The 22998-nt window shown below is 46.7% G+C and overlaps 1 protein-coding gene across 2 annotated transcripts in view; it reads left to right on the top strand.

Moving 5' to 3' along the window:
- Positions 1 to 22409, top strand: part of CAD (carbamoyl-phosphate synthetase 2, aspartate transcarbamylase, and dihydroorotase) — a 32504-nt gene extending 10095 nt beyond the window's left edge. The window contains exons 16-44 of one of the 2 annotated variants that reach the window (XM_069072062.1): positions 815 to 927; positions 1417 to 1661; positions 1933 to 2179; positions 2640 to 2738; positions 2853 to 3077; positions 3157 to 3339; positions 3535 to 3753; positions 4263 to 4430; positions 4590 to 4772; positions 4913 to 5017; positions 5555 to 5794; positions 6463 to 6544; positions 6899 to 7065; positions 7301 to 7465; positions 7670 to 7801; positions 8074 to 8275; positions 8578 to 8768; positions 8980 to 9120; positions 9892 to 9990; positions 10775 to 10871; positions 11584 to 11628; positions 11760 to 11926; positions 12034 to 12108; positions 12669 to 12881; positions 17622 to 17747; positions 18013 to 18168; positions 18345 to 18446; positions 18604 to 18698; positions 18904 to 22409. In XM_069072062.1, coding sequence (XP_068928163.1) covers positions 815 to 927; positions 1417 to 1661; positions 1933 to 2179; positions 2640 to 2738; positions 2853 to 3077; positions 3157 to 3339; positions 3535 to 3753; positions 4263 to 4430; positions 4590 to 4772; positions 4913 to 5017; positions 5555 to 5794; positions 6463 to 6544; positions 6899 to 7065; positions 7301 to 7465; positions 7670 to 7801; positions 8074 to 8275; positions 8578 to 8768; positions 8980 to 9120; positions 9892 to 9990; positions 10775 to 10871; positions 11584 to 11628; positions 11760 to 11926; positions 12034 to 12108; positions 12669 to 12881; positions 17622 to 17747; positions 18013 to 18168; positions 18345 to 18446; positions 18604 to 18698; positions 18904 to 19006 — 4385 coding nt within the window. In that variant the 3' untranslated portion in view covers positions 19007 to 22409. Of the gene's footprint in view, positions 1 to 814; positions 928 to 1416; positions 1662 to 1932; positions 2180 to 2639; positions 2739 to 2852; positions 3078 to 3156; positions 3340 to 3534; positions 3754 to 4262; positions 4431 to 4589; positions 4773 to 4912; positions 5018 to 5554; positions 5795 to 6462; positions 6545 to 6898; positions 7066 to 7300; positions 7466 to 7669; positions 7802 to 8073; positions 8276 to 8577; positions 8769 to 8979; positions 9121 to 9891; positions 9991 to 10469; positions 10723 to 10774; positions 10872 to 11583; positions 11629 to 11759; positions 11927 to 12033; positions 12109 to 12668; positions 12882 to 17621; positions 17748 to 18012; positions 18169 to 18344; positions 18447 to 18603; positions 18699 to 18903 lie in introns of those variants that run through there. The other variant, XM_069072063.1, reaches the window with a different exon arrangement.
- Positions 22410 to 22998: the final 589 nt, after the last annotated feature.

Here is a 22998-nt window from a genome sequence, read left to right on the forward strand (position 1 = left end):
TAGCAAAGCTAGGTAGCACAGTAAATAGAGCCCAGGGCCTGGAGCCAGGAAAACCTGGATTCAAATCCAACCTCAGACAGCTGTGTGACCCTGGGCAAGTCACTTAACCTCGGTTTGCCTTTTCTCATCTGTAAAAATGTGGGTAATAATAGCACTTGCCTCTCAGGATTGTTGTAGGAATAAAATGAGATCATATTTGTAAAGCATTTCACAAGCCTTAAAGTTCTAAGTAAAGGTGAGCTATTATTTTTTAGCCAACACTGTAAGAGAATTTATCATATGTTAGCAGTAGACATACAGTGCTTGAAATAGATATTGTAAAAGAATGTAAAGAGATAATGGAAACATAATGACATTGTAATAGGAACAAAGTAAATGGATAAGATTCTTCAGTGTTTTAGGTGGCAATTTTAGACTCCAAATACATGCATAATTTAGACAGTGTGGTTGCATATAAAACTACATTCAACTTTAATGCAAAATGGCTGAACTGGGTGAAAAGTCTTTGTGTAAAACATTGTGGGGAGGCCTTGTAGCATTGTGCATTGAAAGCTAGAGTCAGGAAGTCGGCCCTTTTCTACCACCTATCTACTGGGTGACCCTGGTAAAAGTCAGTTGTTGATATGCCCCAGTAGAGGGAGTTTTATTATTGGGAGGCCACTGTACCAATGAAATCACAGGTTTGGTTCCAAAGACCCCCCCCCAAAATGAATCATATGGTAGACAAGGCATCCTTAAACTGAGGCTTGCCTGAATACTCCATAGACTCTTCAGGCTGACTCTCCCACTCCTCCTTTCTTCCTCACTCCCTTAGGTGAAGTCATGGCTATTGGGCGTGGGTTCGAGGAGGCGTTCCAGAAGGCCTTACGCATGGTGGATGAGAACTGTGTTGGCTTTGATCACACGATGAAACCTGTCAGTGACATGGTGAGAGGGCAGCCCCATCCACTCTAATGATACCTGAAACCTGCCTTGTTAGTGTTAACCTGTCACTGATGGTGCCAGCCACTGACACTCCCTTGGGCCTAGTTTGGTCGATGGTGCCTCAGGGACTGGCCTATGGCAAAGGCAGCCATGTAGCATAATGGATAGAACGCTAGGCCTGGAGTCAGGAAAGCCTGAGTTCCAGTCCAGTCCCAGATACTACTTGTGTGGCCCTGGGCAAGTCACTTTATCTCTGCATCAGTTTCCTTAGCTGTGATGTGGGAAAATGAATAACACCTACCTTTCAGGATTGTTGGGTAGATCAAATGAGTTTACTGTTAATACTAAGTGTTGTTAGCTGGGTGCCTAGCACTAGGACCATTTTACCAATGCTTATTCTTCCTCCCCTATGGAATATCCTGACCCCACTCTTGAATATTATGACTCAAACCTTGACCCGTTTATTTCCAACCCCTCCCCCTCTCCCCCCAGGAGCTGGAGACGCCAACTGATAAGCGGATATTTGTAGTGGCAGCTGCTTTATGGGCAGGATATACCATAGACCGACTCTATGAGCTTACTCGAATTGATTGCTGGTTCCTGCAGTGCATGAAGCGCATTATAGAACACACCCGAAAACTAGAAGAACACCGTGGGCAGCCCTTGCCCCCTGATTTGTTGCACCAGGCCAAACGCCTTGGCTTCTCTGACAAGCAAATTGCCCTTGCAGTGCTCAGGTCAGGGGGATGGATGGGGGAGGTAGGTCAGGGCCCATTAGCTGGATTAGGGGGCCTTGGTACCAGACCTCCAAGACTGTGGAGGGAATCAGGGATAGGTGTTTTTTTGTTGTTGTTGAGGAGAGACCTGGAGACCTCAAGGTCTTTTTTCTGCAAAGGGAATTAATTAGTTTATATGAGTTGTTGCAGGTTTTCCTTTCTAGTCTTTGCCTTAGAGCATTTTCATATGGCACTCCTTATGTGCCCATTTCTGACCCTGCTTTCTCTCCAGCACAGAGCTGGCTGTCCGAAAACTACGGCAGGAACTGGGCATCTGTCCAGCAGTGAAACAGATTGACACAGTGGCAGCAGAATGGCCAGCTCAAACCAACTATCTGTACCTGACTTATGGGGGTACTACACATGACCTGACTTTCCACACTCCCCACGTCCTGGTCCTGGGCTCTGGTGTCTACCGCATTGGCTCCAGTGTCGAATTTGATTGGTGTGCTGTGGGCTGCATCCGGCAGTTGCGAAAGGTCTGTGCTTTAATAACTCAGGACCGGGTCCTTTTCCTATTTTTCTACAATCCCTAACAAATGTTGGTTGTGCTGCTAATTAATTGGGGAGATTTCTTCCCACACCTGCTTAATGATAATTAATTACTCATCCAAACTACTGTTCTCTGTATCTCCTGTCTATTAGGGTCATAGATATAGGGACCATGGAATCCATTTGGAGGTTATTTATTCCAAGCTCCTACCCATGTAAATACCCACTCCAGCATTTGCAGAAATGTTTTGAGTAGTTGGGGGCTTCTTAATTCTTGAGGTAGTTTGTTCATTGTCTGATAGCTATTGGGGGAGGGATTCTTGAGCCCTGAAGGTCAGTTTCAGTAAGGACATTGTTCTTAGTTTCTGCCTAGTTCTACCTCTCCCTTGATATCCCATAGCTGAGTAACATTTCCTGTCATTCCTGAATAATATTTCCATGTCACAGATGGGGTATAAAACCATCATGGTGAACTATAACCCTGAGACAGTCAGTACCGACTATGACATGTGTGACCGACTCTACTTTGATGAGATCTCTTTTGAGGTAAGGGCAGGGAGGAAAAGGGTAGGGTTAACTTGCTTCATTGAAATTCTTCTGGGTTTCACTTGAGGTAGGCAAATAGCACTTGCTTCCTGACCCATAGCATCTCACCTGCAGGTAGTGATGGATATCTATGAATTGGAAAACCCTGAGGGTGTGATCCTGTCCATGGGGGGTCAGCTGCCCAACAACATGGCCATGGCTCTGCATAGGCAGCAATGTCGGGTCCTTGGGACCTCCCCAGAGGCAATCGACTCTGCTGAGAACCGATTCAAGTTTTCTCGGCTCCTTGACACCATTGGTATCAGCCAGCCTCAGTGGCGAGAACTCAGCGACTTGGAGGTAGGCCTGGTGTGGGGGCTGCACAACACAAGTGAGTCTCTGTCTGACAACTACTGCCTGACCTCCTTGCTCTTCTTAGTCTGCCCGCCAGTTCTGCCAGACCGTAGGGTATCCTTGTGTTGTTCGCCCTTCTTATGTGCTGAGTGGTGCCGCCATGAATGTGGCCTATACTGACGGAGACCTGGAGCGCTTTCTGAGCAGTGCAGCCGCTGTTTCCAAAGAGCATCCTGTGGTCATCTCCAAGTTTATCCAAGAGGCTAAGGTTGGTAACTGTGTGAGCAGAAGCGTCTCTGTTCCTCTTCTCTCTTGCTCCCAGCTGCTGCCCCCATTTTCTGTCATCTCCTGTGTCTCTTGGGGCATCGTGGTTGTGGTTGCTTAGAGAAAGAGGGGGGGAACAGGGCTATTTGGTAGGAGAGGATTCTCATGCTGCATGATTGTTCTTTGTTGTGGCTCTCAGGAAATTGACGTGGATGCTGTGGCCTGTGATGGCATAGTGGTAGCCGTAGCTATCTCAGAGCACGTGGAGAATGCAGGGGTGCACTCAGGGGATGCCACGTTAGTGACTCCTCCACAAGACATCACACCCAAGACATTGGAAAGGATCAAAGCGATTGTTCATGCTGTGGGTCAAGAGCTACAGGTCACGGGGCCTTTCAATCTGCAGCTCATTGCCAAGGTAATAGGAGCAAGACTTGGATTAGAAGTAGAAGTGAAAGGTTAATGTCCTCTTTACTGCTAGAGCAGAGCTCCCCAAACTTGATGATGAGGAGTTATTGTGTTCTGTACCTAAAGTTTTATGATCACAGAGGGAGAGAGAGAGAAACCTTCCTTGTGAGATCTGCCAGAATTTTGAAGCTTGAAAGTGTCTAGTCATCGTCTTGTGGACATGGGGAGTGGGTTTTCTGGCAGCTGTGGACAGTTAAAATGGCAAGAAGTCTTCCCCTGTGCCCCCTGAGCATTTTAAGTCTGAAGCTGGCTCTAGGTCCTACAGTCAGGCATGCCTGCCTTCATTTAATCCCTTCAGGTCTACAGCCAACAAGCTGATTACAGTTACATTGTAATCTTACAATTTGTAGTCCAAAAAAGCAGGGTAGATGGGGAGGGATAAGAGGCTGGCTGACTAGCAGCAGCAGGACCTGCTCCTTGTGGACCTTAGGTAGCCATCACCATCTCTGTCTTCTGCAGGATGACCAGCTCAAGGTTATCGAGTGCAATGTCCGTGTCTCTCGGTCCTTCCCCTTTGTATCCAAGACACTTGGAGTGGATCTGGTGGCCCTGGCTACCCGAATCATCATGGGTGAGGAGGTTGAGCCTGTTGGACTCATGGCTGGAACCGGAGTGGTGGGAGTTAAGGTAAGAAAGGCTGGGATCCCTGGGGTTTAAGTCTAGAGTTGAGAAATCCTAGGAGTCAAGGTTTAGGTCTTTCTTGTTGTAGATGTAGCCAGCCTCCTGATTTAAATCACATTTCCAAAGAAATCCTTAAAACCCTTTCCCAAATCTCTCCCTGCCCAGGTGCCCCAGTTCTCATTCTCACGCCTGGCAGGAGCAGATGTAGTGTTGGGGGTAGAGATGACCAGCACAGGAGAGGTGGCTGGCTTTGGGGAGAGCCGCTGTGAGGCCTACCTTAAGGCTATGCTTAGCACTGGCTTCAAGATCCCCAAGAAGAATATCCTGCTGACTATTGGTAGTTACAAGGTATGGTAATTAGGGTTTGGGCAGCAGAGTTGGGGTCGAAGTTCCTTGAAGGAGTGAGGAGGAGTTGGGTCTCCAGAGTATCTAAATCACCAGTGTCAGATAATGCTTTGTTTTTCCCCTCTCCCTCCCTCCTACCTCAGAACAAGAGCGAGCTGCTGCCCACAGTGAGGCTGCTGGAGAGTCTAGGCTACAGCTTATATGCCAGTTTGGGCACTGCAGACTTCTACACTGAGCATGGTGTCAAGGTACCAGTACTCTCTCCCCTACCATATTTCTCTGTCTCTTACATTTGTACTTCACCCCAACCCCCAGTGACCCCTCTACCAAAAAGATGCTGCTTTTTGTCCCTCATTTACAAGGGTTGGTCTGGGGAAAATAACAATAACAACTATTAATCTTATGGCATTTTAAGGTTTTCAAAACTCTACCTACGGAGCAGCTCTCTAAGGCAGGTGGAGCTACTATTTTACAAATGAGGAAACTGAGTCCCAGAATTTAAGTGACTTGCCCATTGTCACATAGTTAGGAAATGTCAAACTCCAAATTCAAACCTAAGTCTCCCCAGGGTTTCTGGCATATCTGCAAGGTCTTAACTCAAACTTTCAGGACCTAGACCCCTTGGGACTCATTTCTATCATTTTTTCCTACATCATGAACCCTGAGGGTTGAATCCCATCCAGAGACTCCCTAATCTGCCTTTCCACTGGGTACCACTTCATTTGAGAGGGACCAATCCAGCTCTTTTTTGTTTTGATGACATGCTGGGCTTGTTGGGTACATAGGTCACAGCTGTGGACTGGCACTTTGAAGAGGCAGTTGAAGGTGAATGTCCCCCACAACGAAGCATCCTGGAACAGTTGGCGGAAAACCACTTTGAGTTGGTGATCAACCTGTCAATGCGTGGGGCAGGAGGCCGACGGCTCTCTTCCTTTGTGACCAAGGGCTACCGTACCCGTCGCCTCGCCGCTGACTTTTCTGTGCCCCTCATCATCGACATCAAGTGTACCAAGCTGTTTGTAGAGGTGACTGTGACTTCAGAGAGTGATCAGTGGGACTTTGTGTGATGGTGCTGGCATTAAAGGGCATTTCTAGGGAATAAATTGGGTGGGTGGCCGGGGCCTGGGAAGGCCTTAGAAGGCAGGCATCAGTATAAAATGTTGCTGCCGCCTAACTGGAAGAATTGTGTCCCTGGAAGGAGAGAAGCTATTTGGGATAGGCAGACCCAGGCTTCCACGTGTAGAACATTTGATTAAATACTCCTTAGTTTTTATAGTCCTTTTGCAAACAAAAGTTAAATTAAGGTAGGAAAGGTAGACAAGATAATTGAAGTCATACAACAGGGAGATGGATGGAGGTAGATGAAACAGCCAGTGGAGATTTGCAGCATAAGTTTAGAGTAGTGGGTGTTAGAATATTCTGAGAAACATATTAATGGGTAATTGATAACAAGGAGTTTAGTCAAGCAAGTTACAGTGCTTCCCTTGTTCTTCCTAAAAGCATCAGGCCTTCCCTTGGGAACTCATTAAGGGTAGCAGTACCTAATCTACCCATCTCCCTTTTTGGTAATGTCAAATTCTATTAAAACACAACAAAGTACGGCTGGTCTATAATCCTTATCCCACCAGTAGCAGCTTTGGACACTCCCAAGACCACCTTCCCTAAATAAAACGTAGCTGTCATCCACTTGCAGGCGTTGGGCCAGATCGGGCCGGCTCCCCCGCTGAAGGTGCATGTTGACTGCATGACTTCACAGAAACTGGTGCGCTTGCCAGGTCAGTGGCAGCTCTGCCTGCGCCTTGGTCCCAGCTGGGTAACAGGAGCTAGAACATGTGGGAAGAGGGCTGTAGGCTGTGCTTATCTCTGCACGCAGACACTTTTTTTCTTTCTTCCATGTTCTGTTCTGCCTAGATTTAATTCCTCCCCAAGGTTTTCCCCCTGTACCTTTCTCATTACTTCTTTCTCATTGAAAACTTCAGCTTTTCCTTCTCATCTGCCCCTCATTTGTTTCTTCCTGTTGTGCGATGGAGTCCCACCTTTTTTGTCACACAGAAAAAAAAACCTCAGGTACCTTTAAAAGATTTTGTTCATTAGAGATAAATCTGCTCCTCTTCTTCACCTTTTTCCAGGGCTGATCGATGTACATGTGCACCTGCGGGAACCAGGTGGCACCCACAAGGAGGACTTTGCCTCAGGCACAGCAGCTGCCCTTGCTGGGGGGGTCACCATGGTGTGTGCTATGCCTAACACCCGCCCCCCCATCATAGATGCTCCAGCTCTTGCCCTTGCGCAGAAGGTGAGTATTCCCAGACCCTTCATTTATCCACTTAAAAAGAGGCTACTGCTGACCATGCTGTCCCACTTGGTCAGTTTCCTCCCCTTTTAATAGATCCTTTCACTGACCCTAACAGACCCTAACTCCTTTAAGATAAAATAAAGCCCCAGGGGCCCAGAATAATTGCCTTGAGGACATACTAAGGTAGCTCTAGATGTCTAGACATACACTGATATACTTTATTACTGTCCTCTAGTTGGCAGAGACTGGGGCCCGCTGTGACTATGCTTTGTTCCTCGGGGCCTCTTCGGAGAATGCAGGAACCCTGGGTGCTGTGGCTGGAGCAGCTGCAGGGTTGAAACTGTATCTCAATGAAACATTCTCTGAACTTCGGCTGGACAGCCTTGCCCATTGGATGGAGGTGGGAAGCCAGAGATTGGACTGGGAGGCTGGGAGGGAGGGTGGTGCTGAGAGATAATGAGAGTAGGTCATGGAGACCAAACTAGGGAACAGGAACAGTAGAGTGCTGGCCAGTTCTGGTGAATGGGAAGGGTTGGAGGAGGGGCACCATCTAATGATGAAAGGGCATCCCAAACTTGCCTTGTCATCCCTCCTCTGTCCATAGCACTTTGAGACTTGGCCACACCATCTCCCCATTGTGGCTCATGCAGAACGACAGACTGTAGCTGCCATCCTCATGGTAGCCCAGCTGGCTCAACGGCCTGTACATATCTGCCACGTGGCTCGGAAAGAGGAGGTAAGAAGCTGAGGGTAGAAGAAATTGTGTGATTGTGTGTGTGCGCGCGTGCATTTTTAAGGGGTAGGGAGACTGGGTCAGTGGTGGGGGGATAGAAGGAATGAGGAGACAGACAAGGGGTGCAAGGTAGGAGAGTGGGACCTCAGAGTCAGGATCTTTACATATTTCTGGTTAGTCTACAGATAAAAGTCCAAAGGGACCAGACTGGGGGGGGGGGGAATTACCCCCAGAGTTGGGCCTTTTCCTTAATTCCTTGTTCTTTCAACTTACAGATCTTGTTAATTAAAGCAGCAAAGGCCCGGGGGGTACCAGTGACCTGTGAGGTGGCCCCCCACCATCTGTTCCTGAGCCAAGCAGACCTTGAGCGCCTGGGGCCTGGGAAGGGGGATGTCCGTCCTGAGCTTGGCTCTCCTGAGGATGTGGAGGCTCTCTGGGAGAACATGGCTGTCATTGATTGCTTTGCCTCAGACCATGGTAAGAAGAGGAGACCCCATGTCAGCATCTTCTAAAGTTAGGCAATGGAGTGAGCATTCACTGTTGTAAAAGGCATAGGGGGGGGGAGACGGGGGTGGGGGGTGTAATCTCTTGGTTGAGGGCATGGCAGTAGGGGAGAGAGGCAGGGTTCCTCTCTGCTTTTTCCTCATCTCACATAGAGAAACAGACCAGCATCTTCCTCAAATCTACCTTTTCCATTTCTTTCTTGAAGAGTAGCTGAGTCCTCAGGTAGGAAAAACATCTTGGTCCTTCCAATAACAGGCCCTTTTTTTTTTTCCCAGCTCCCCACACCCTGGAAGAAAAAACAGGGTCCAAGCCTCCGCCTGGCTTCCCCGGCCTGGAGACAATGCTCCCGCTGCTGCTGACGGCTGTGAGTGAAGGACGGCTCAGCCTTGATGACCTGCTGCAGAAGCTGCATCACAACCCCCGGCGAATCTTTCACTTACCCCAGCAGGAGGACACCTACGTTGAGGTGGGGGCTTGGGGTGAGAAGGGTCACAGAGGAAACCACACCCCCTAGATGGAGGCCTGTGTGAAAGGAGGACATCATGCCAAGAATGGTGTGGAGGGGGGGCGGGGCACAAAGGGAGGGTAGATTTGAACCCAGAGTTTGCTTGTCTTTTGGGGAGAGACTATGTCCAGTTATGACCCTTGCTCCCCACCCCCACTTGTGTCCGGGACAGGTGGATCTGGAGCATGAATGGACCATCCCCAGCCACATGCCCTTCTCCAAGGCACAATGGACACCTTTTGAGGGGCAGCGAGTGAAGGGTACCATCCGACGAGTTGTCCTTCGAGGGGAAGTTGCTTACATTGATGGTCAGGTATCTGAGCCCATGATTCCTGCCCCTCCCTCTCTGTTTTTGGTCAAGCCCTTCTGTTTTCTAACCCTGCCTAGTTCAGATAATTCAGCTGTTTCACCTTCCATACCTTCCATAGTCATTCAGGTCATGTTTCATAGAGTCTTAGAGCTTGAAGGGACCTTCGAGGTCATTAAATCCAATCCAACATCCGAGCAGTCTGTCATTCTGCCTCTGAGCACTTTCAAGAATGGGAAACTTACTTTTTTCCCTGCTCTACCCCCAGGCCCCATGCAGCCCATCCCATTTGAATTTGTTAGGAAATATTTTCCCTATTTTTCGATAAAATCTGCTTCCTTTAACTGCCACACATTCACTGATGGCCTTGGGGGCCAACCAGGATAAGTAACATCTCTTATGTGATAGCCCTTTAGCCATTTGCAGAAACAATTCTACAAGGTGGGTCTGTTTCCATCTGCCCCCCAAACTGGGTTCCTCCCTCTCTCTCCAATGAAAAGAAGCTGTCTGTACCCTTCATATCCAAGCCTGGCTTAGCTGCCCCACAGCAGCTGTCTCCTAACTGTGCTGGAGACCGTCTATTGATTTTGCTGTGTGCCAGTGATCTCCAGACAATCAAATGCCAACCATTGGCTTTACTGTGTGCACGTGGGCATTAGAAAGGCTTTGGTGCCAACCCATGCTTGTTCTCCCATTGTCTTCCAGCTCACTCTGTTTCCAGGGTCTTCCTTCCCTGACCCCATGCTCACCTCTTTTTTCCTGGTCTCTTGTGTACAGGTACTGGTACCTCCTGGCTATGGGCAAGATGTGAGGAAGTGGCCTCAAGGTCCAGTGCCTCAGCTCCTGCCCTCAGCCCCACCCAGTGAGAGCACCAAGGTATGGAGCCGCGGGGTGCAGGTGGTCACAGCCAGCTGATTCAAGAGAGGCCATGCGGGGCTTCTCAAACATTTTCACTTGTCATAACTGGACATAGCCTCTCCCCAAAAGACAAGTTTCACTTGTTTCAGTTGGAAGAGAACTTAGGGTCATCTGATCTAACCTGTACCTGTGCAAGTGTTTCCTACACAGGTTATGAATACTCCAGCATCTGCTAGAAGACCTCCAGGGATAGGGAAACTGGGCCCCCCCCCTCCCTCCCCCCCAAAAAATCTACTTCTACTGGGGCCACATGTCTGATTCGTCTTGTACATGGCAGCCTCTCTTACCTGAAGAGAGCTGCCATGTTTCCTCGAATATTCATTCTGTTTGGCACCCAGAGAGCTGATTTTGGCATGACATAGTCTCAAATCCCTTCACTGTTATAATCACTCTACTCTGGACCACCGCTCTGCCCATTTTCTACTTTGCCATTGCAGGAAACACAGAATTAATGGGAGAATTAACAAGGAAAGTAGTGGTGCCATTTGGAACATTTATGACAATCATAGGGTTATTGCTAACTTATACTAGAAGGCAAATTAAAGATACTCATGTCATAAGTATGAACATTCTGAGGAACCAGTTCACAGATGATATTAAGGATCATTTCATTAGTGATGGGGAGGAGGGATAAAGGATATGTGAGTCTGTGAGAACAGTGAGTTTGATTTTCTTCAGGGAGGGGAAGGAAAGGGACTTTTGGTTGATGTTTTAAAAGGATGGACCCATGTTACCTTCACAGACTCCTGAAAGGCCCCGACGTGGCATCCCAGGCCTTCCCGATGGGCGTTTCCATCTCCCTCCTCGTATCCACCGAGCTTCTGACCCTGGCCTTCCAGGTGAGAGGAATTCTGCCAATATTGACTGTAGGGATGGTCTTTTCTCCTCCTTTCTCTAAGGACCCAGGAATAGAGGAGTAGGGTCTTTTGGGGCTCAGCATTTCTTCCAAGTTGTCTTCTGGCTAAACACCCTAGATTAATGAGTCTCCCTGCTCTAACTCTTGCCCTTCCCTAGTCCTCTCTCCCAGTCCCATCCCCACCTTTCCAACCAAGTTTGATTCATTTTTTTCATCCTTTGATTTTTGATAAGTAAGACCAGGTGTAAGCATTCCCTCCCCAGCTTCCCCTTATTCCTCCTCTCTTGTTATGGGCAGCTGCGTTCATCAGCCTAAGAGCCAGGACCCCACAAGGCAACAGAATGTGGGGTAAATCTGGGGCTGTTTCCCCATGGAGTGTCTCTTAAGTTGCTGTGAGCCTGGCCTTTCCATCTTGCATAAAAGCCATGCCGTCATGGGGCTGAGGACTGGGGGTGGGGGAGGGTATGAGGAGAAAAACTGCTACCTGTGTCCAGTTTGCTGGGTCAGGCCATGTGTGTCTGTGTGTACGTCTGCCTGTAGACCAGAGCTACTATTTCTCTTCCCTTCACTAACCTGCTGTGGCTGCCTTGGTGTGAGCTGGTTTAATGTGCACAGTTGATAAGTAAGGAACCTGGGAGATGAGTCTCTGCACTTGACTCCAGCCAAGACTTATTTCTGCTCTCCTCCCTTTGTAGCTGAGGAGCCCAAGGAAAAGCCCTCCCGGAAGGCAGTGGAGCCAGGTGGGAAACTAATGGGAAATGACAAGGCTGTTAAGTGGAGGAGGTGGAGGAAAACTAGAGTTGAATACTTTGACCCCCAGGTTGAAGTAGGCCATGCCCTGACCAGTTACTTGTTTTGTCCCCTGCTGCAGACCTAGCAGGAACTCCTGATAGCTGCTGCTACCCTCCACCAGTGCCTAGGCAGGCATCGCCTCAGAACTTGGGGACTCCTAGCCTGTTACATCCTCAGACCTCACCTTTGCTGCATTCTCTAGTTGGGCAGCATATACTGTCTGTTCGTCAGTTTACCAAAGATCAGGTAACTGGCTGGGGGGGAGGCATCATCAGGAGAGTTCTGGGGTCTGCTGGGATTTAGTGGAGGAAATCTGAGAAAGTGTTGTCCTGACTAACTGTGACCCTCTTCAGATGTCCCACCTGTTCAACGTGGCACACAACCTGCGCATGATGGTGCAGAAGGAGCGAAGCATAGACATTCTCAAGGTCAGAACCAAAGGGAATTGCAGGGAAGAAAGGCTTGAGTTGGGCTCTTACGGAGAGCCTTCCATCGGCAGTAAGAAGAAAGATGGTCTGTTTCCATGTCTGTCTCTTTTCTACCATACACTTACAGGGTATCACAGCTTATGATAGGTTCACCTTCCTTGTGTAGCATCCTATGGAATAGACCTTAACCCCTCCTGTCCCCAACACTCAAAACATATCCGTCCCCTTTTTGGCTTTGTTTTCCAGAACCTCAGTTAGCTTTGTTGTATTACTAGGAAAGGCCAGCCAGATCTTCTACCCCCTGCCAGGGAGCATATACTTTTTAACAGTGAATTTCTAGAGAGAAAGTTTGAACCAAAAACTACTGGTAGGATATTCTATTTTGTAGCAGGTCAGTGGGGCAAATACCTCTGAGTAGGTGGGCTTTTTCAGTATCTCTCAAATTAGATATGTGTAGATGGTCACTTCTTTTCCTTGTGGCTAAGAAGGCACCAGGGGGAAGGTTCTTGCCTTTGTTTTCTCTGGGGTGAATCTGCTTTTCACTTGTCCTTTCCCATTAGGGCAAGGTGATGGCCTCCATGTTTTATGAAGTGAGCACTCGTACCAGCAGTTCCTTCGCAGCAGCCATGGCCCGTCTTGGTGGCTCTGTGCTCAGTTTCTCTGAAGCCACGTCGTCTGTCCAAAAGGGAGAATCCCTAGCAGACTCTGTGCAGACCATGAGCTGCTATGCTGACGTCGTCGTGCTCCGCCACCCCCAGCCTGGAGCTGTGGAGGTAAGAAGAGCTTGGGGGCTGCCGGGGAAGCAAAAAGAGAATGCAGTGTTTTGGACTGAGCTAGGAGGACAGTGGGGACCCAGACATGGATGGTGAGATAATCATGGAAAAGAGAGGATGGGCAGTTTTATTGGCAATATGATGGGCCCCAGTTTTGTATTTTTAAGAATTTGCATTGAGAAATTTTATTTTAACAAACACAAGCACATCTGGCATACTCTTGAATTGAGTAAACCACAATGTACAGACCATGGGAGATAATCCCAGAAATCTGAGATTTGGAAGGTGCTTCTGGGGCCCTCTAGTATAACCTGTACGTGAAAGGAATCCCAGTTACATCATCCCATAGGTGGTCATTTAGCCTCCCACTAAAGGCCTCTGAGGAGAGGGAACCCATCACCTCTGAGGACAGGCCATTTGACCTTGGACAGCTCTAATTGTCAGGGGTTTTTTCCAAAAATTGAGCCCAAATGGGCCTTTTTGTATTCTCTACATGTTGCTTCTGATTATGTCTTCTGAGACCAGATAGATCAAGTCTAATCTCCTTCACATAGTGGCCCTAAGATACCTTAAAACAACAATCATGTCCTCCGTGAGTCTGGTCTACGCCAGGCTAACTGTCCCCAGCTCCTTCTGCTGATCACATATGGCCAGGATTCAAGGCCCTTCCTCGTTTTGGTCACTTTCCTGAACATGCTCCACTTTATCATTGTCCTTCCTAAAACATGATCCCCAGAACTGGGGACACTAGAAGGTTTAATGAGGGCAGAGGACAACACCCTTGTCACCCTCGTTCCTGACCCTGTGTAACCCAAGAGAAGTAGCCCCTTTGTGCTGGCCACCTCATTAAACTGATGGTTCCTCCCCTGCTTACGCTCATGAAGTTTATTTGATTTATCCCAAAGTATAAGACTTTGCATTTACCCTGTTACATTTTGTTTTATTAGATTCTAGCCTGTCAGGATTTTTGGATCCTGACCCTGTCATCCTGGCAGCTAGATAGTCCAGTGGATATAGTGTTGTGCCTATAGTCAGGAAGACCTGAGCTCAAATTCAGCCTCAGACACTTACTAGCTGTGTGACTTTCTGCAAGTCACTTAACATCTCCGAGTCTGTTTCCTCATCTGCAAAATGGGGATAATGTAGTAGCACCCACCTCCTCGCGTTGTAAGAATCAAGTGAGATCATATTTACAAAGTGCTGAGCTCAGTGCCTGGCACAGAGGTATAAACTGTATAAGTGCTAGCTCTTTTTTTTTTTATCATTTCTGTTGTTCTTATCCCTGGGTGTTAGGTATCCCTCTCTGCTTCGTGTCTTCTACAGTTAGCACATGTACCATTTTATTCCATCTGTGCTTTTCTCCAGATCATTGATTAAAATGTCCTACTGCACAGGGCTAAACACTGATCCCGGGGGCACTCCACTGGAGACCTCTGCCACAGTGACATGGAACCATTAACCACTGTCTTTAAGTCCAGCCTGCAGCCAGTTCTGAATCCATCCTGTCTGTGTTATCTGATCCATATCTCCCTGCCTCCTTTGTAAGAATCTAAGGAATCTTGTTTTGGGGGATGAAGGGTTAATGACTTTGGCTCTGTGTGACTTGTTCTTGAAACTCTGCTAGGTCTTTGTAGTCCCTGTTTCCCTTTCTGAATGTCCACCAGCCATCTCTTTAATGATCTTTTCTAGAGTTTCCCCAGGAATCACAGTTGTCCAGCCCACTGGCTGATAACTTGGGCTTAGTTCTCTTCCCCCTTTGGAATCAGAGCATTATTTGCCCTTCTCCAATCTTGTGGCACCGCTCTTATTCTCCATTATTTTTAAATAGCACTGACAAAGGTTTAGACATCACACCTCCCAGTTCTTTCAGGTCAGAACCAGAGGAGGGAGGGAGTTTGTTGGGACTGGGTACCTTGAATACACCCAGGGCAGCCTGGCACTGTCTCACTCTTCTCTTATTTATGTTGAGCGGCAGCTCCCCATTAGTCATTGATGTGTCTGTCATTTCCAGTGTGAAGGCCATTCTTTTGCAGAGAAAACAGAAACAACATATGAATCAGGCAGGCTTGCCTTCTCCCTGTTGTCAGTTGCCGTCATCCCATCCACCCCAAGCTAAGGTCTTGCTTCCCCTTTTATTAAAGAGATCTGTACTGTGAAGTATGGATTCAGTCAAAGGACCACACTTGAGGACCTAAAGGGCCACATGTGACCTGGAGGCTGCAGGTTCTCCCCCTCCCCCCATCTTAGATCCTCTGTTTTTCCCAGCATGTGTAGCCAAAATCCCATTTGGTTGTGCTTAGCATCCCCTGTCACTCAGCCTCAGCTCATTCTGAACTAGAGCTTTCCTCATGTCTCGTGCTTTTACATTTGTTTTCTGTTACTTGGCCTTGCTTCCATCTTCTGGGCATTTCTTCTGTGCTTGGCCCAGTGATATTTAATGTTTATCAACAATGTGGATAAAGGCAGAGATTGGTGTGCTTCTTGAATCTGAGGGATGGCTGACACAGCAGGATGGTCATAGAAGCCCAAAAGACCTTAACAGGCTAGAGCCTTGTGCTGACTAGAATAAGATAAAGACTGAGTGCAGAGTCTTATATTTGGTATCCAAAAACATCCACTTCATAAACAGAAGAGGAGGGAAGGATGATTAGCATTAAGCAGCTGTTCTAAACTAGCTCCAGATGACTCAGCAGCCTGACCCAGTGGCCAGCAAAGTGAATTTGATCTTATCCTGCCAAGTTAAGAGGCATGGCTTCCAGAAATAGGGAGGTGATGTAGGCCTGGGTCAGGCCTCCTCTGTAGTGCTGGGTTCAGATCTTGGCACTGTGTGTAAGAAGGACAATGCTAAATTACAAAGTGCCCAGAGAGGAGCAGCCAGGAAACCTAAACCTAGGGTCCATTCGAGAATCAATCAGTTGAAAGATGTGGACAAGTTTAACCTGGGGAAGAGAAGACTCAAGGAGGACGTGACAGGTGTTGTGAAGTATTTAAAGGGTTGCTTTATGGATGAGGCATTAGATGTGTTTTTTGTTTGGCCTAGAGTACAGAACCAGGAGTAATAAGTGGAAACTGCAAAGAAGTCAATTTAGACTGTCAGGAAAAGGCTTCCAACAATTGTTGTTTAGTTGTTTATGACTCTTTGTGACCCCATTTGGGGTTTTCTTGGCAGAGATACTAGAGTGGTTTGCCATTTCCTTCTCTAGCTCATTTTACAGATGAGGAAACTGGGGCAAATGGGGTTAAGTGACTTGCCCAGGGTCACACAGTAAGTGTCTAAGGTCAGATTTGAACTCAGATCTTCCTGATTCCAGGCCCCGTGCTCTGTCCACTGTGCCACCTAGCCACCCCCTAAGAACTGCTCAGGAGTGGAATGGGCTCCCTTGGAGACCACTAGTACATGCAGTCTTTTATGTTAGAGGACTTCTACTTTTTTAAAAAGGTGCTTTCTGTTAGTACCAATATTCTCCAGTGTTTTTTGTGTTTTGTTGTCTTTTAAAGTTGTCTCTGTTTACAGATGACTTTAAAAGAGCTGCTGTCTACTGCAGCCTTGGTGGTAGTTAGGCATGATAGTGTTCTTTTGGTTCTACTTAATTCACTCTTTGTCGGTTCTTAAAAGTAACCCTGTATTTTTTTTTTACCTCTCTATTCATCATTCGTTAAGGCACAGAGTCACAGCTGAGGGGGGGGTGTCAGGGAAGTCTGTGTGGGGAGGGTTGGTGCTTGGACTGAAGGGAGATGGGGCGAGGGTTCCCAGAGGCCCAGGGAAGGCAGGGAACTGAATGTTATCATCATTATTGGGAAAGAACAAGGGAGCCGGTTTGGCTAAAATGTAGAGCGTGTACGCGAGATTCTGTATTCCTTATGAATCCACACTGTGTTCATAAGGCACAGTTCTTAGACTTTTCCCAGAGTTGGGTGACCTGAGAGGTTCTGGCCCTCTAACCCTACACATATTGTACAAATTCATCCAGTTTTAACTAAACTGTTCCCATCGTTGTTCTGGGTACACGGCTGGGGATGGAGCCCTGGCTCTGGTGTCAGCATCTGGGTTCAAATATGCTTCTGATGTCTTCTACCTGTGTGATCTTGGGCAGGTCAGCTTTTCTGGGTCTCAGGAAAGTTACTTCCTCTCCAGAATGGAGGTGCTGGGCTAGACAGGCCTCTGGCGACCTTCCATTTCTGGCTGTATGAGCCATGGTCTCCATCCATTTTCAGAGGCTGTCCCCGTGCCTGGCATGTTCTCCTTCCTCACTTGGGGCCTCTTGAAATCCCTAGCTCCTTTTAAACGGTCAGCTCCTGTGCTATCTGCCTTTCTCAGTCTCCTCAATTGTTAGTGTGCTCTTCTCAATAACCACAACAAAAGACTATATTTAGTACATGTTTACATCATCCTGTATATGTGTTGTCTCCTCTCCCCTGAGTAAAATGGAACTTGTCTTGATGGCAGGGAATGATTTGTTTTTGTATCACTAGCTCTAAGCACATTGCCTAGCATGCAGAAGGCACTTAATAAATGCTGGTTGGATTACGTAGTAGGATTGCTGCTTATGAACAATTTTGTAACTTTTCTTGGAATGAATTCCAAATATTCCACTAGCAGCAAAAGTAATAGATTTATTTTCATTTGCATTGCTCTTACTTACTATTAAAAGTAGGCACTTTTTTAGATTGTTATTGACATTTTGCAGTTGTTTTCTTGAGAATTATTCATATACTTCTTCCACAATATCTCTTATATAGCTGGCGGCAAAGCACTGCCGCAGGCCAGTGATCAATGCTGGGGATGGAGTAGGAGAGCACCCAACACAGGCCTTGCTGGATGTCTTTACCATTCGAGAGGAGCTAGGAACTGTCAATGGCATGACGGTAAGAGGGGACCCCCCTCGCCATGGTGGACTGAGGTCTTCAGCAGACTCCAGCCTGCCAAAGGACCTCATGTTTCTAACTTTGGCTGTGCTGAGAGTGACTTTGAAGGCAGTCATGGGGCAGGCTGATTCTGAAGGAGATAAGGACTTGAGATAGCCTGCAGCTCCTCTATTTTCTGATTGCTTAAGGCAAAGAAAAGGTGAGGGCTGAGGGCTCCTGTGACTGGAGTTAGCTCTGAGTGAAGAGGCCTGGCTCTCTCCCCTAGATCACGATGGTGGGAGATCTCAAGCATGGACGCACAGTACACTCCCTTGCCTGCCTGCTCACCCAGTATCGAGTCAGCCTTCGCTATGTGGCACCCCCCAACTTGCGAATGCCACCTGATGTTTTGTCTTTTGTAGCTTCCAGAGGGACTAAGCAGGTGAGCCTCCTGTTTTTAGTCTGGTCGCCTTGTTTCTCTGCCATCTTGGCAGGGTGGCAGCTCATCCTGGGCAAATTGGCTTCAGTGGGCCAGGGAGCAGCAGATTGGATGCAGCAATGGGGTGCTGAGTGTCCTGGGCTTCAGCCTGCTTTCTTCCCCCTTTTTTCTTTACCTAGGAAGAATTTGAGAGCATCGAGGAGGCACTGCCTGACACAGACGTCCTTTATATGACTCGGATACAGAAGGAACGGTTTGGCTCCAGCCAGGAATATGATGCTGTGAGTGCTCAGGACCATGGCTTAGCTGGGGAGGGGTGGGAGGGTGAGGACAGCCCCATCCCAGTGGCCACATTTGCTTTGTCCGGGGTGTTGGCCACACGACTGTGACTTCTGGGGTGTCAAGGAGACCTTGAACCAAACTCTTCCTTCCCTTCAGTGCTTTGGCCAGTTTATCCTCACACCCCACATCATGACCCGGGCCAAGAAGAAGATGGTTGTGATGCACCCAATGCCTCGAGTCAATGAGATTAGGTGAGAAGGGCTTGTGGTTAGGGCAGGGCAGATGGGGAATACATTGAAATCCAGCTGCCAGGACCTGAGTTTTAGACTCACTGGAGCTTCTCTGGGTTTAGGCACCTCTTCTCTATAGGCTGACTAGTGGGGGAAAGAAGATAATGGAATAACTGGGGACATGTTTTCTGGAAGCACTGCAGTGATCTGTCCTTTCCCCCTGCAGTGTGGAGGTAGACTCCGATCCCCGGGCTGCCTACTTCCGGCAGGCTGAGAATGGCATGTACATGCGGATGGCCCTTCTTGCTACCGTATTGGGTCGGTACTAGAATCCAGCTGTAACCACTTGTCTGATGCTTCTGCCACTGGGCAAGGATTCCTGGTGCCCCCCACGGGGGCAGCACATTGAATGTGAGACTGTGGGATAGCCCCAGAACATAGATACATACAAACTTGCAAGCCTTTAGGCTGGGACTTCCCCAGCTTGAGGATGGGGCAGGGTGTCAGGTGCTAGGCTCTCCACCTCACCTGCACTCTTCTCCCCACTGCCTCCCCCCACCCTCATAACTAGCCTTTAAAAAGGTATATAGTAACTTTTCTATTACCTGATATCAGAGCCATTTCCTGAATTTAATAAACAGCTGAGCTGCCTCTATTTATCATTTTTTCCAACTCTCCCATTGTCCATAAAGGGAGCAGTTTCTTTGTGGCCAAGTGTACACAGCACTAGGTTTACTTAACCTAGTGGGGACTATGTCATCATCATCATCATCATCATCATTACTCCAGATCCTGTTGCTTTTTGTGGAGTAAAAACTCAGGTACTCTGCACTTAGGGCACAAGCCTGTCAAAGACAGTTTAATTTTTCAGAGATTAAGATCCTTTTAAAAAGGGCTTTCCTGATCTACTTTCTAGGAGTCTTTAGAGTTTCTTCCACGAATTTTAAATTTCCCTTTAGACACTAGCTAGGCCTTTGAGAGGATGAAACAGAAGAATTTGGTAAGAGATAAGGTTTGGGACTGAGGGAGGACACTGTAATATTCATATTTTCCAAAGAGGGAAGAGAGGCATGAGTGTGCTTCTATACCTTGCAAAAACATCCTAACACTTAAACTCCAAACTAATACTGGAATCGGCCTGAGCAAGGAGTGTGCAGGGCAGTATTTATCTCCTTTCAAGGCAGAGTTCCCCAGGAAAGTCTCCTTCCCTCCCATCTCTCCACTTCCCAAATAGACTCCAGGTTTGAGACCAGGCCAGCCTTTCTCTCTGATACTAAGGAGACCGACAGTTTCTGTTGGCCTCCACAATATCCCTAATCTCCCAAATTCATAGTTTCAGAAATAAAAGGGAATTTAGTAGTTTAGTCCAACTCCTCTTCCCACCCCCACTTTATAAGTGAGGAATCTGAGAAGTTAAGTGCATTGCCTAAGATGGTACAGGTAGCAGAGAGTAGAGATTGGTTTGGAACCCAGTGTTTGGGACTCCAAATCCAGTGTTCTTTCTTCCTCTGCACCTTTCTGTTTCTGGTGCCATTTATGAAGCTCAGTGCCCATCCTTTCCTCCTGCCAGTGATGGGGGCCTGTGCTGCCGCCTTGTGGGGCAAAGGAAGTAGTCCAAATGCTGGCCTTATTGGACCCCATGCTTCCTTCAGGGATGATGGAGGATGAAAGCTGTGATGAGGTTATACGAGGCCCCCATAAAGGCAGTGTGATATACTAGATCAAGTACCAGACTTGGATTCAGGAAGACTTGGGTAACCTCTGATGCTTAGAAATGCCATCTGTGTTTCAAACACTGTGGTAGGCACTGGGGACAAAGACCAAAATCAAACAGGCCCTGCCTATAAGGAATTTATATTTGAGCAGATTTATGGTCTATAAATGAATTGGAGCAGAGCATTTAAATTTGCCCCTGAATTGTTAACACACATTCTCTAAGCATGTGCTTCCCACTAAACATTTATTAGTCATTCTGAGAATGAAGCATTTAAACATTCTGCTACCTGCATACACTGGTCTTCCTTTTTGGCAGACATACTTGCTGATGTTAGAATTAGATTAGATGTTAGGTAAGATTAGGATATTGAATGTGAATCAGAGCAGTTTGAGGTGACTGGATAAATACTAGCCTTTAGTCATTTAGCAGTTGAGTGACATAAAAATATTGTTTAGGAATCTGGCCAGTGTTTTGAGTTTTGGGCCTGGTGATGACTGAAGAGCATCTTAGCTGTGATTGGAGAATCTCATAGCAAGGTTCTCTGTAGGAATGTTTCTTCAGTAGGAATTTGGAAACCATTTACCTAGGCAAAGGGATTACAATGTACAAAAATGCGTCTACTTAGTATCTACCAATGGCAGATAGTTCAGTAGATAGCGTGCTGGAACTGGATCAGGAAAACTCATCTTTCTCAGACACTAGCTGTGTGACACTGGGCAATTCACTTAACATTATTTGCCTCAGTTTCCTCATCTGTAAAGTGAGCTGGAGAAGGAAATGACAAACCATTCCAGGTTCTCTGCCAGGAAAACTCTAAATAGGGTCACAGAGTCAGATGCAAATGAAACTACTGAAACACAACAATGTGCCAGGAATTCAAATTCAAACTTGGCAGAAGTGAGACAGTCCCCATCCTCCAGCTTACATTCTGAAGGGGGGAGAGATTTGTAGAAAAGGTAGATATAGGGCATGGAAGGAAGTTTGGTCTAGGGAGCTATAAGAATGATGAGAAGTGTTAATATGGCAGGGGATTGTCATGCCTTTTGTGGAAACGACAGCACTGGTTTGATAATGGTTCCCAGAGAAAGGTGGAAAGTGTATTATGGTTAGAGGCAGCTAGGTGGTCTAGTGGATAGAGATTTGGGCCTAGATTCAGGAAGACCGAAGTTCAAACCTGGCCTCAGACTCATTAGCTGTGTGACCATGGCAAGTCACTTAACTTCTGTGTGCCTGTTTCCTTAACTGTAAAATGGGGATAATACTAGCACCTACCTAGTGGGGAAGATTAAATGAGAGATTTGTAAAGCACTTAGCACAGTGCCTGACATAGTGGATACTTAGTTAAATGTTTGTTTCCTGCCCAAAGGGCAACCAATCTGTGCATACCCTTTGATCTAGCATTACCACTACCAGGTCTATATCCCAGACATCATGGAAAAGGGAAAAGGGCCTACATGCGCAAAAATATAGCAGCCCTTTTCATGATGGCAAAATATTGAAATTGAGGGGATGCCCATCAAATGAAGAATGGCTGAGCAAGCTGTGTTATATGAATATAATGGAATGCTGTTGTGCAATAAAAAATGAACAGGTAGATTTCAGAAAATCCTGAAAAGACTTGTACGAACTGATGCAAAAGTGAAATGAGCAGAATCAGGAAAACATCACACACAGTTATTGGCAACATTGTGTGATGTTCAACTATGAACGACTCCACTCTTCTCAGCAACACAATGATCCGAGACAAGTACAAAGGACTGACAAAGGAAAATGTTATCCATATCCAGATAAAAAACTGATGGACTCTGAATCAAGATCAAAGTGTATTTTTTTTCACTTTATTCTTTATCATGTTTTTTTAATCGCTTCTTTTACAAGTGTGACTAATACGGAAATATTTTTACATGATAGCACATGTATAAACTATCAAACTGCCTACTGTTTTCAGAAGAGGGGAGAGGAGGGAGGGAGAAAAATTACATGTAACTGAGGGAAAAATAAATACTATTAATAAATGCTTGTTTCCTTCTTCCTAGGGGGAGGGGAAGTGATGGTACATGCAGTATAAACTTCACAAAAGCATGTTTTAAAAAATTAAGATGACTACAACTTTATTTAATAAGTTGACCCATCTATTTAAAGATGTGAAAAATGACATAAAAGTAAATATAATCTGAAAAAACCCATCAAGTTCTACCTAAAAGAGTAAAACCGATAATTTTGAATCAAAAACTCTTTGGTGAATATGTTACAAAAAAAACAAACATGCCTTGCCAGTATAAAGTTAGAAAAAGATACAAAGGTGTGTTCTCACCTGACTTTATATTAGTAACTTTATAACATATTGATTTTCCCGTAAACATCCTAGCCTAGTTCCTAAACTTATTAATATCCTATAACCTCCCCCCTGAGACAGTGAAAACCCTGCAAGACAGTCTCTGGGTAATTATTAATTAGGCTAGTTGATAACCCAGACTACTCTGATTGGTCTTCTTGAGCTGGGTTACCCTAAAGTCCAGTGGAGGGGTTCAAGGGCATAGTTGATGCTTTGAGACTGGAATTCACCTAGATTAGACTGTTAACAATCTAAACCGAAGTAAGATC

The sequence above is a fragment of the Petaurus breviceps genome, unplaced genomic scaffold, assembly GCF_028583685.1.
Source record: "Petaurus breviceps papuanus isolate PSGF00001 unplaced genomic scaffold, PetGlider_PUasm1.0 90845, whole genome shotgun sequence".
NCBI lineage: Eukaryota > Metazoa > Chordata > Mammalia > Diprotodontia > Petauridae > Petaurus > Petaurus breviceps.